The 12,163-nt window shown below is 37.6% G+C and overlaps 1 protein-coding gene across 3 annotated transcripts; it reads right to left on the bottom strand.

Moving 5' to 3' along the window:
- Positions 1-1,741: 1,741 nt before the first annotated feature.
- rab30 (RAB30, member RAS oncogene family) lies at positions 1,742-11,621 on the bottom strand. Of its 3 annotated transcripts, none has more exons than XM_081370255.1 (5): positions 10,554-11,621; positions 9,880-9,978; positions 8,156-8,239; positions 6,606-6,789; positions 1,742-2,190 (listed from the first exon to the last, which is right to left on the bottom strand). In XM_081370255.1, the coding sequence occupies exons 1-5, from the start codon at positions 10,632-10,634 to the stop codon at positions 1,940-1,942; spliced, it is 699 nt and encodes a 232-aa protein (XP_081226381.1). In that variant the 5' UTR covers positions 10,635-11,621; the 3' UTR covers positions 1,742-1,939. The 3 variants fall into 3 exon arrangements, with proteins under 3 accessions (XP_081226381.1, XP_081226382.1, XP_081226383.1); XM_081370256.1 differs by having other exon boundaries at positions 11,442-11,599; XM_081370257.1 differs by lacking the exons at positions 9,880-9,978; positions 10,554-11,621 and adding an exon at positions 8,344-8,415.
- Positions 11,622-12,163: the final 542 nt, after the last annotated feature.

Genomic DNA, 12,163 nt, shown 5'->3' with positions numbered 1-12,163 from the left:
TAAAAACCTCTAGACTGGTAGATCTCATAAAACCAGTCAAGAACACGCCGTTCAAAGGTTTAAGGTCGTCACATTTTGTAATATTTTTGAGTCTCTTATGTTCACCAAATATTGTGAAATGCTATTACGGTTTAAAATGAATGTTTGAATATATTTTAAAATGTAATTTATTCCTATGACGTAAAGCTGAATTTTCAGCATCATTACTCCAGTCTTCAGAGTCACATGATCCTTCAGAAATCAGTATAATCTGACGTTTTGATGCTGAAGAACCATTTCTTGTTATTATTATCAATGTTGAAATCAATTGTGCTGCTTAATATTTTTGTGGAAACTGATACATCAAAAGTGCATTTATTTGAAATAGAAATCTAAATGTCTTTACGGTCATTTTTTAGCAATTTAATGCATCTTTGCTAAATAAAATAACTAATTTCCCAAACTTTTGAACGGTTGTGTATTTCACTTCAAAATCATAATTTTGCAAAGAAAATGGAGCTTATTTTGTGAACAATAACATTTCTACAGTGTGCTTAATTTCCATAAAGATTATGCACATGTTCTATTCATGACTGTAATGCAAAAACAAAACAAAAAACACACTTTAAAGTATGAACATGTTATGGTAGAATTAATATGTTGTACTGTGAAAAATAATAATTAAAAAAAATATATAAAGTAAGTGTGTCTGGACAGGATTATTCCAATTACTGTACTGATAATCTAATGAGAATTATTCTTAAAATAATGAGAACAAACAAAATCAAATGCAAGAGAAAACACAAACTTGCATCCAGACCAATATAGTGATACGATTTGAGTCACATTTTTGTGTGAAACATAACCCAAACATGTACCCCAAGAGACTCCCCGGGGTGCTATGTAACGCATTACGACAGGATGGAAATGGCAGAGGCACATTGGGTTTTTGCTGTGACTTATCAAAATGACATGGCCTTCGTTGGGGATTAACAGCCAGGCTTCCATTCAAGCAGTGGATGTTTAGTGGGTAGTTTATATTCTCCGCCTAATAAACGAGGTTTTTTTTTTACTTCACATCTTCCTGTCACAGATTATTGACGGTAGCTGGCTGTCTGTTTGCATTGTTGACTTTCATTTAAAAAAAGGAAAGCATGCATTAGCAACCTCAAACGATTTCCCAAGGAATCATCAAGAAGTGCATTTTGTGCGAGTAATAAATGTGCACATCAACACACCAATTTTGTGGCAATGGTTCTTAAAGGAGCAGTTCACCCTAAAATGAAAATTCTCATGTCGTTCCAAACCGCAAGCATCATATGGCTTCACAAGACTTGAAATATAGCGCACAAGTCTTGTGGACTGCTCTGGCCACTGTAGGCTTTAATTCGGGAAAAGATCAGCGTGAACATTCTTCAAAACATCTTCTTTTGTGGAAGAAAGTGAGTAATATGGGTTTGGAATGACATGAGAGTGAATAAATGATGACAGAATGTCAATTTCTGGATGAATTAGTCCTTCAAGTGGGTGAGATTGCTAAGAAAACAAATCTCTAATATGACAAATACATTGGCTCTCAAGTCAGCAGGGAAATCCCAACTGTTGCATTGTACAGAAGTGTAGAAAATCTCATTGTCTGACCTACTAGCAAGCATTATTGTGTAACAAGGCCCTTTTTACAGTCCAAAAGCATCTACTGTAAGAGCTTTGGACCAACCCCCCCCCCCACCACCACCCCCCACCACCCCCCACCACCCCCCTTTAAAAGCAGCAGCATCTTGTTATGTTTTTCCCGAATGTATGTTTTAAAATACTCAGGGATTTGAGAAGGGTAAAAGAAGTAGACAAGAAGTGGCAAAGAGTAACCAACCACTGCAACTACGTAGTGGTCACCAACAATACAACCACTTTGTATGCAATCCATGTTGCGTCCTCAGCCAGACAGGGAGGCCAAGTCTACTTAGTTCATGCTGCAGCAACTCAAGTAATTGATGTTTTTCCCTTCTCCGGGCATGGGGGTGGAGTCGTTGTTGTCTAACGTGTTTTGTTTGGCCTCGCGGATCAGTTCGCAGGCCAGATCCAGAAAGAGCTTCTCCACGTTGTCCGATTCTTTGGCAGAGGTCTCCAGATACAGCATGCTCTGCGCCTCCGCAAACTCCTCCGCTCGCTGCCGGTGGACCTCTCGCTTATCGGCCAAGTCTATCTTATTCCCTGTGAACAACAACAGTATTGAACAGGGCTCAAATGCTCTGGTGACAAGGACATCCAACATATGTTGACAGCTAGAAGGTCTAATGGAAGCGAGTCAGTTTGTTCTGTGTTAACAAGCTGTTTGCATATTCAACAGCTCCAAAAACTTATTAAAGGGGTCATCGGATGCTAAATTAATTTTTATATGGTGTTTGCATATAAATGTTCTTTGCAGTGTGTGGACACAACCACCATACAATGAAAAAAATCTTTTTTTAAATCCTCAAAAAGTCTAAACACTCTCAATAATCAAGCCGTTAAAATTTTCTGAGCAATATGATGCATATCCACAACCGCTGACGGACTGTCCCGTATTAGCATATTTCCACTCAGCCATTTGTATATTGGTGCCATGGCAGCACTTTATGTGTCTTGTGTCGACGCTCCCCATGGAAGAGAGGGGTGGGGTGAGCAGTTGCTCATTATCATTTAAAGAGACATGCACTGAAATGAGTCGCTGTGAACTGAGCTGTTTTACACAACCACTGAGGAATTTTAACCAAAGTATGTTACAAACTTTACACGAAGACCCTAAAGAATCATACCAACTTGTGGTAAATGGGCATCCGATGACCCCTTTAAAGTAATGTTGACTTTAATGTTGACTACCAACATCTGCATGAGCACCTTAAAGGAGAACTCCGGTCAATTTTAACATTGAGCTCATTTTTTTGTCAATTTGGAGTGCTGTCAATACAGAGAACAACGACAAAAATCGGTGTTGCCTACACCGTGTTATCCTCTTTTTAAAATTTGCGCCCTGTTGACTTCAATGGGGCATATTTTAAACCTGCGCTCATACCTGTATTTACATCCTGTTTTCAGTCGAAGTCCATAGTAATCGACTGTCGAGTTCACGCGCGTGATCATAGGTAACTAAACATATGCGCGTGAACTCGACAATCGATTACTATGGACCGAAAACAGGAAGTAAATACAGGTATGAGCGCTGGCCGAATTAGCAGGTTTAGTACTTGCCCCATTGAAGTCAACATGGTGCAAATTTTAAAAAGAGGATAACAAGGTGTAGGCAACACTGATTTTTGTCATTGTTCTCTGTATTGACAGCACTCCAAATGTACAAAAAAATGTGCTCAATGTTAAAATTGACCGGAGTTCTCCTTTAATCAGCAAGTATATGAAACTTTACTGATAAACTTTTTTGTAAAACACAGATGTCATGAGACTCTCAGCATTAAAATCGCAGTGAAACGGAAGTAGCAACAGATGAAATTTGAGACTTGGTTCTATGCTGTTGTTGATTGGATTTTGAGATGAGATGAAATGAAGGAAAATGAGTGCGAGTTCATGACAAACAAATTAGATTTATGCAGAGGTTTATGCATTAAATTATGCAGAGGATAATTTTTTTTTTTTTTTTTTTACCATTTGCGACGCCTGGCAAAAGTTAAAAGGTACACTATGTAACTATTTTTTGTTCAAAAGTAAGAAAATTTAAATAATTGGTCAAAACATCATTAATCCTTCTTCCAAAAAGTGTTTTGTCTTACTCTGATTCACAATAGCAAGCCTATTATAAGTGTTTATATTTAAGACCTGTCAGGATGGTTTTTGCTGGAAATTGCATACATACGTCACTAGCCTGTGTGTCTCGTCATATCCGTAAATAGAGAGAAGTTGCTCCGGCTGCTTTGACGTGTGTATAGTGTGTGAGTGGCAGAGGTTAGTTGACACAACGAGTGAGAAAGGTTGACATGGAGCAGCTAAATCTCCAACCTCCGGAAATCACCCGTTTTAAACAAACGGCGAACAGAAGAGAGTCTTCTGGCAAAAGGAGAACGCGACAGAGCACGTAACAAACAAGAATCAACATTTGCTTGGCTTTTCAGAGATGGCGAGAAATGAGGGATTTGAAATGTTGTAAAAGCGACACAGAGATGGTCAACAGGTGAGTAAGGTATTTTATTGAACAGATAAATTGCCATATGTAGCTCTCTAACAGAGTTCATTCAAAGCATTATTCATGGTGAAGGGTCATATTTATCCACGCAGTTACACAGTATCTATCAGAACAGTGTCATCTCTTCCTGTTTTTCAATAAAAGCTCAAACTCACTCACTTAAGGCCCCAATATACTTCAAGCTAAATCAAAGAACGAACTGATATGACGTAATTTCGAACAAAATCAGGCCAAAACGAAGTTCATTTTGGGAGTTTGAAACAGCTTGCCAAAGCGAACTTTCCGGAAAAGTTTGCTCCGGCTGCTAAACACCTTCGTACTTCCATTGGTCTGTTGCGATTATGTAATAGGTAGGTGTGGCTCTAAGGCTCCGCTTTCTTTTACGTGAAAATCTTTTCTGGTTCATTTCTCCTGTTCAGTCCCTCGAGGTCAAACGCCCGCGAGTGAAAACATGAAAGTTGTACTTCTGATGAAACGAGACACTGACACTGTATCTCATGTTTAATAATGTAAAGCTACTTGATTTTAAGCAATCTATTGTATGAAATGATTTATAAATAAAAGTGACGTGACTTTACCAGAGAGCCGTAGCGCTCATCCAAATATCCACGATGCTATGATCAGATGCTTTTCTTATGCTTTATTAAAATGCTTGCGGTTTTCTCAATTTTATTGTGTGTTTATTTTGTTACCGAGAGGAAAGCGCATAGTACATATTTACATATTCATCTCAACGTCGCTCTCGCAGTGTGGACGGCGTCAGATGTTCGATTACAGTATATTGCTGCTCACGTATTACGCATTTACTCCTAAACGAAGAACGGAAAGAAATCTGCTGTGAGTATATCGGGGCCTTTACTGTGGCATAAAGCTTTAGTCTGTGTCTGTTATTTTTTTATATGGATTGTTAATATGCGTTAAGTTTGTTTTACCTTATTTATTGATATGTACCATTTGGTCAACCTTGGGTTGTTTTTAAATGTGTTTTATAAATAAACAATGAATGAATAAATGCATGGATGAGTTTGCTGGGGTTTAAGTGGACTAAATGATTGGAGGCGTCCTGCGTATGTCACCAGAGAGAAGTCACCGGAAGATTGAGTAAGAACATTTTGATTAAATATTAAAAATATATATTAAATGGTTAGTTCACCAAAAAATGAAACTTCTGTCATCAATTACTCATCCTCATGTCATTCCAAACCGATAAGTTTTGTTCATCTTCGAAACATAACTTAAATGTTTTTAATGAAATCTGAGATATTTCTATCTCTTCTTTGAAAGTCTATTCACTCAAATCACTTGACGATTCAAAATGTTCACAAAGATTGTATATTAAATCTATATGAATCGAGTGGTTTAATTCAAGTCTTCTGAAGAGAACGATCGCTTTATATGATGATTTAATTTAGGCTTTTATTCACATATAAACACTGATTTGCGAACATAAATAGAGCACTCAAATATGGTAAACGGGACATGATTGCTTGACACATGAGAACTAGTCTCGCGTAGCCAGACCTTCAGACTGACGGCTGAAGGTCTGGAATTCATAGCAGCTTTCTTTGGCCAAGGCCCGCCCATAAGGCCGTTTGACCGACATGTTAAACAACCAATTACAGTTCGTTTCGTTCAGCATCACGTTTCGGGGCGTGGAAATGTCCCCACAACAACAGGCCGGCGTGCAACAAGTCAGTCAGCATAGAAAATCAAAGAAGGAGAAGAAAACAAGCAGTAAGTCATTGATCTGTTCGTGCACGTATACTTTTGAGAATCCTACGTTTAGCTGATCTTGATAAATGCTCATTGTCACTCATGTAAACACAACAGTTTTTCTTCCGCAATCACACGTCTGCGCTTTGTTTCCCGGCTGACCGAAAATAAACGCGACACTCGCGCCACCCGGAAATCCGATAAAATTCAACCAATCAGATGACGACTTCGACATTCCTGAAGTGTTTCCAGTTAAGTGTACCATATGCATCAGACGTTTAGCCAACGTTCCGTGGGCGTGATGTCTGAGGCTGAGACTACATGAGAACCAACAGGGTTCACTCTCGCACACATTTGAAATTCCTCAAGAAACAACAGGGTTTGTTCTCGCATGTCAAGCAAATTTGGTTGAGCTTCCAATGTATGATCTCTCAGATTTCATTAAAAATGTTTTTATTTGTGTTTCAAAGATGACCAAAAGTACACTAGTCAACATTTGAAGTGGATCAAAACCTTTCATCAAAGTTAGACATGAATTTTGAACAATACCCGTTTCTAGATAGATAGATAGATAGATAGATAGATAGATAGATAGATAGATAGATAGATAGATAGATAGATAGATAGATAGATAGATAGATAGATAGATAGATAGATAGATAGATAGATAGATAGATAGATAGATAGATAGATAGATAGATAGATAGATAGATAGATATTGAAGCTTGCCTTGAATACTCACCTACTAAGATTGTCACCACTTGGTTGTTGGCATACTGCTCGATCTCCCTCAGCCACTCAGGAAGGCACCGGAAGGAATCTTCACAGGTGATGTCGTAGGTGAGAATGAGGGCGTTGGCACTGCGGTAGTAACTCTGGGTAATTGAGCGGAACCTCTCCTGCCCGGCCGTGTCCCAGATCTGGAGCTGTGGGCATGAGCGGATCAAATAATCAGTCAAGTCACTTAACACGTTTAGCAGAACCCAAAACAAACTAGAGCTTTCAGTCCATTACATTAGCAGGAAGTGGAGTGAAATGCTGAAAAAGGCTCAGAGGTGCCTATAGATGCAAAAACACATGCTTTCTACAATTATATAATACAAATGTGTGTTATAAATGACACTAATATTTTTTTATATAACTAATATTTTTAATTCCTGTTCTGTTCTTTTTAAGGATTTGTAGTGGAGTAAGGGAAACTAGAAGACATATTTATAATGTTTAGAATGTATGTAAACGTTTTGTTTTACTTATTATTTATTTTGACATTATTTGTTAATTTAATATTAAAGCTACACTGTGTAGGATTTACTCCCATCTAGCGGTGAAATTGTATATGACTACCAACTGAATATTACTTTCTAGCCCCTCCCATTCCGAGGGCGTTTTAACTCCTACGGTGGCCGTATTATTTCAAATCTGCCGGCAAACGCGGGCAAATCTCCCTCTCGCATTCGTCACCGTGCCACTGCGTGTAAAAACGCCAAAGGCGAAGCTTGTATGTCCCTCTTTGTCTAATGTATTTTCAAGATGGTTGCGACTCGCTCGTATGTATTCTAAATGGCAGATTATACACTTACGAGAATACTTAATTAGTTGGTTGAAGTGATTACACATTAATGAGAACGTATAATTTTGAAACAACAACGTGTTTTTTGCTAAAAATCAACTTAAAATATTACACAGTGTAGCTATGAAATGAAATACACTGATGCAAACTTTATTTTATTTTTTTGCCCGGTGCGACTTGTGTAGTATATATATACAGTATATTTAAAGTAAATTCAAAGTCTTTTTTTTAACATTGATTTCTTTATTTTGTATTTGGCCATGTTTGGCCAAGAATCATCCATGTGTCATTTCCAAAATCTACCTAATAATAAAAAAGAAAAAGAAAAAGTTATTTATTATTATATTGTGAAGTGTCCTTGGGTTTGGGGCTATGCAAATAAAAAAAGAAATAATAATATTAATATTTACCATTACTATTTGTATTATTAAATTGTTATGTGGCCTTGGGTTTGGGCCTATGCTATGTCCATAAAAAAATTATAATAATTATAATTATGATTATTTACATAGCCCCTTTAACAAAGGACAATTTACAATTCATGACAAAAAGAAATCAAGAGCATAACCAAAAGACTCAAACACAATAGAATATAAAAGTGAAAAAGATAACAGAAATAACTTAATACAAAATAAAGACTGAAAACTAAAATAAAATATATATATATATATCACTTTTCACATTTCTTTATGCATTCTTTATGCATAATGAGTCACACCCACCTTCACCTTCACTCCTTTTATTTCCACAGTTTTGATCATAAAATCGACTCCAATGGTGGCGCCTTGTCCAGGAGGGAACAGCCCCTAGACAATGACAACGTTTGAATGCAATGATTATTATGCAATTATTATTACCAGGGGCCATCAATCCCGTAGAAACTAGGGGTGCAACGGATCAAAAAACTCACGGTTCGGATCGTTTCTCGGATCAGAGTCACGGATCGGATCATTTTTCGGATCAGCAAAAAAAAAAAAAAGGACAAGACAAATAAACACAAGTTTTGTCTTTTTGTTTATTAACATTTTTAAAATATTAAATTAAAATATATAAAATCAACAGTGGGTGCGCGACGGGTTCATTCCATGAAGCGTGACTATAAACACACTGATAGCGTTTGTGATGGCTTTAGCCCGGTCTGATGAACGTTGAGCAGCCTTCGTTTTCACTCCTGTCAGCGAAACACCGGGGTGATGTCGCTTCAAATGCGTGGCCATGCTTGATGTGTTTCCACGGATGTCCCGATACCACTTTTTCACTTCCGATACGATACCGATGCCGCAGCTTTGGCTATTTGCCGATACCGATATCAATCCGATATTTTTATTTTATTCTTGAACTAATACTACTAATAATAAAATATATGGAAGCACTTTGCTCAATTAGCCACATAAAAACATCTCACTCAAATGGAGAACAAATACTTCTCCAGTAGCCTATATAGTCCACAACAACAGTTGATAATGAAAGACTGTCACCCTTTATTCAAAAGACCTTGAGATATGTTTGGTAACTGCAGGCTACCTGAATGAATTTAAAATTAATTTGCTATATTTCAGATCAATATATTTGTTTCCTTAAAATTTTAATTAACTTTAACGTTATTCTCATCTGAATTATAAATCATTTATTTCTGTATAAAATGATAGGCCTACTACCATTAAAAACACATTTGATTTTCTTTTTTAATCAAAGTAGAATGTGTAACTTCAAAATAAACAAATTACTCTGTTTGAGGACAAGAAATGAAAACCAATGCAATATGATGAATGTCCAAAAGATGAGATAATTTTTGCTTTTAAACAGCATGTGTGTGTGTGTGTGTGTGTGTGTGTGTGTGTGTGTGTGTGTGTGTGTGTGTGTGTGTGTGTGTGTGTGTGTGTGTGTGTGTGTGTGTGTGTGTGTGAGATTGTTCGATCGCGCCCGTGCCTCTCTCTCTCTCTCTCTCTCTCTGACACACACACACACACACACACACACACACACACATTCCAGCATACATCGCAGCCTGTTCATTTTGCTGCGTTCACACCATACGCGAATAGAGCGTCAACTTCGCGTCTAGTTCGATGCTTGAACAGTTTGAATCCTTTCGCGCGTCCAAAGCGAATAGGACGCGCCGCGCGCGTATAATGATAAAGCGAGCGTTTGAAGCGAAATAGACGCGTGTTCCAGGGAAGCCAAAATGCTCCCATACAGGGGATTTAAATGACGCGGGGAGTTCAAGCTCCTCCGTTCCTCCGCTCGCCATGACCACGCTGTGTGTGGACATGCGCACAACTTTTTTTTTTTCATAAATTAATCCGCGGATCACGTGTGTGCCGAACCGAAGATATTGATCCGAACGGATCACGGATCAATGATGATCCGTTGCACCACTAGTAGAAACACTGCAAATTGCAAACCTCTAGTGCTGGAAATGATTCCACACACACACCACACACACCTGAGTGAAGCGTCGGACGAGGCAGGTTTTGCCCACTCCAGCATTTCCAATCAGCACAATTTTGAATAAGTAGTCATAATCCTCCATGCTCACGCTCAGCTGAGGGAACATGAATGAAGACAGAGAGAGAGAGAGAGGCAGATAATACGTGGGTGTTAAAAACTGCAATGCAAAACACACATGGCTGAGCAACATCCCTCTGATAAAACACTGTTTGAAGTAACAGAGCCTCAGCAGCCCTTACAGAACAAACATTTCAATGTCACCAGTGATGCATTACTGAGAACAAACTACGCCTGATGTCTCTGGGGACCCTTTTTTTGGCTTTTCATTCTTTAATTGATTCGATCAACAGTGCCTCTGTATTTCACCACACACATTAGCTGTGTTTGTTTCTGAAGTGTTGCTATAGGAGAAGCTGCTATGCATGCGCTCAAACACTGCTGTTGCCAAGGCCTATGGCAGGATGCTGAGAGGAGCGCAATAAAGACACCAGGAATAAAGAGCAACTCCCAGAGGGCTGTCAACACACATGCATACAGGCAAACACTTGTTCAACAGCTAGGCTAATTAAGAATGGTGCTGGACGTTAGCATATGCAGCTTACAAGAAATATAGCTGAAAATGTGCATAAACCATAAACATTAAAAACAGTTTTGATTCAATAAACTTACCTTCACCTTCAACTTAAACTCCACCATGTCATCACCACTGCAAACAAACTTAATCTCACATTCATTTTGAATGTGATTCATTTATCAAATAAAAAATATTAGCTGAGCTTGTTATCAGTCACATTTATATTTTAGATTTTTTTGCACACAATTTATGGCATATTCATTTGTATATACATTGTTGATGTTTCATAGCTATTCATTTGCATTGTTTAATAAAAAAATATATTTTTTTCTTGCTATTTATCACTCGCATTACGTAGTTTTTTGCCACATAATGCAACAGCATGAGCACAACTTTTTACACTCATAGAATAACAAAATATACATTTAATTTTGATCCAGAAATAAATACTGAAAATAGAGTAAATATAACTTTACTATTCCTTTACATATTAAAAATTATGACTCTAATATGTGGATTATGTAGAAAACACATACACATACATGCATGAATACATACATGTACATGCATGCATGCATAAACATTATACACATACACACACACATATACATATGCATACATACATACATACATACATAAAATACATGCATGCATACATACATGTATACAATAAAGCATACTAAATAATAGAACAGAAAATGAATACTTTATTGATCCCCACTCGGTATGAAAAAAAGATTTGCGAAATCTCCAAGCAGAAAACTGAAATCTGATATGCAATATACCTCTGAGCAGAGGAGGAGAAGGAGAAAAGACACAGCCATGGCCTAAATCCGTTTCTTTCTATTTGAACCCTTTATAAATTGTGAAAACTGCATATTTTATTTTATGATGAAATAAAACCAGCAGTCACAGTGCTCTCCATTAGCTATAGCAGGATGCTCTGCACATTAAAGGTCACATTAAATCATCTTTTCACTTACCAAGGTAACAGGGGATTCACCCCACTGCTTCTATTATTCCGAATGCATTCAGTCTTTTCTTCAGGCTCTTAATCTAAACGGTAATAGCAGTCGCGCAGCGCCCAACAGAAACCTCGGCAGATTTTCGGCTCCAGTGTTGCTGCACAATAATCGCAGTAGTTTCCTCGGTTTTTTGATAATGACGTCATGCTGCTTCCCCAGTGGAAGACCGAGTCCGGTAAAAACGCCGCTGCATTCTGGGATCTGAAGTTCTGCTTCTACCCGCAGCGACTTTACTTGATTGAACTGTGAAAATGGCAAAACAGAATTACAGAAAAGCTAATAAGTCGGGGTTTTTTTTTTAGATCTATTGAAGCTTGTTTCGCCAGGGGAAACAGTAGTCTGAAAATTCTGACTTTTTCCTCACAATTGCAAGGTATAAACTCGTAATTGCAAGTTTGCATCTCGCAACCCTGCATGACTTTTTCCCCTTAGATTTCTAGATTTACTTCTGGATTTTTTTTTTTTTTTTTTTTTTTTTTTTCAGATTTAGGCTACATCTCGCAATTTTGACTTTTTATTGGAATTTTGAGTTTAGGCTTATGACTCGCAATTCAGATTTTATGTCTTTTAACACCAAATAATAGAATAAACTTTTTATTTCTCTCACAATTGCGAATTTATGTCTAGCAATTCTGACTTTTTTCTCATCAGAATTGCGATAAAAAAGTCAAAATTGTGAG

The sequence above is a fragment of the Scardinius erythrophthalmus genome, assembly GCF_964197995.2.
Source record: "Scardinius erythrophthalmus genome assembly, chromosome: 7".
NCBI classification, from domain to species: domain Eukaryota; kingdom Metazoa; phylum Chordata; class Actinopteri; order Cypriniformes; family Leuciscidae; genus Scardinius; species Scardinius erythrophthalmus.
This window is presented reverse-complemented; position numbering and strand designations above follow the sequence as displayed.

Excerpts from the sequence above, each read along its gene's own strand:
- rab30 (XM_081370255.1), bottom strand. The coding sequence starts at position 10,634 with ATGAATCACATTCAAAATGAATGTGAGATTAAGTTTGTTTGCAGTGGT. Across the intron at positions 9,979-10,553 it reads AGTTTAAGTTGAAGGTGAAG|CTGAGCGTGAGCATGGAGGA; the intron begins GTAAGTTTATTG and ends ATGTTCCCTCAG. Across the intron at positions 2,191-6,605 it reads AGTGGTGACAATCTTAGTAG|GGAATAAGATAGACTTGGCC; the intron begins GTGAGTATTCAA and ends TGTTGTTCACAG.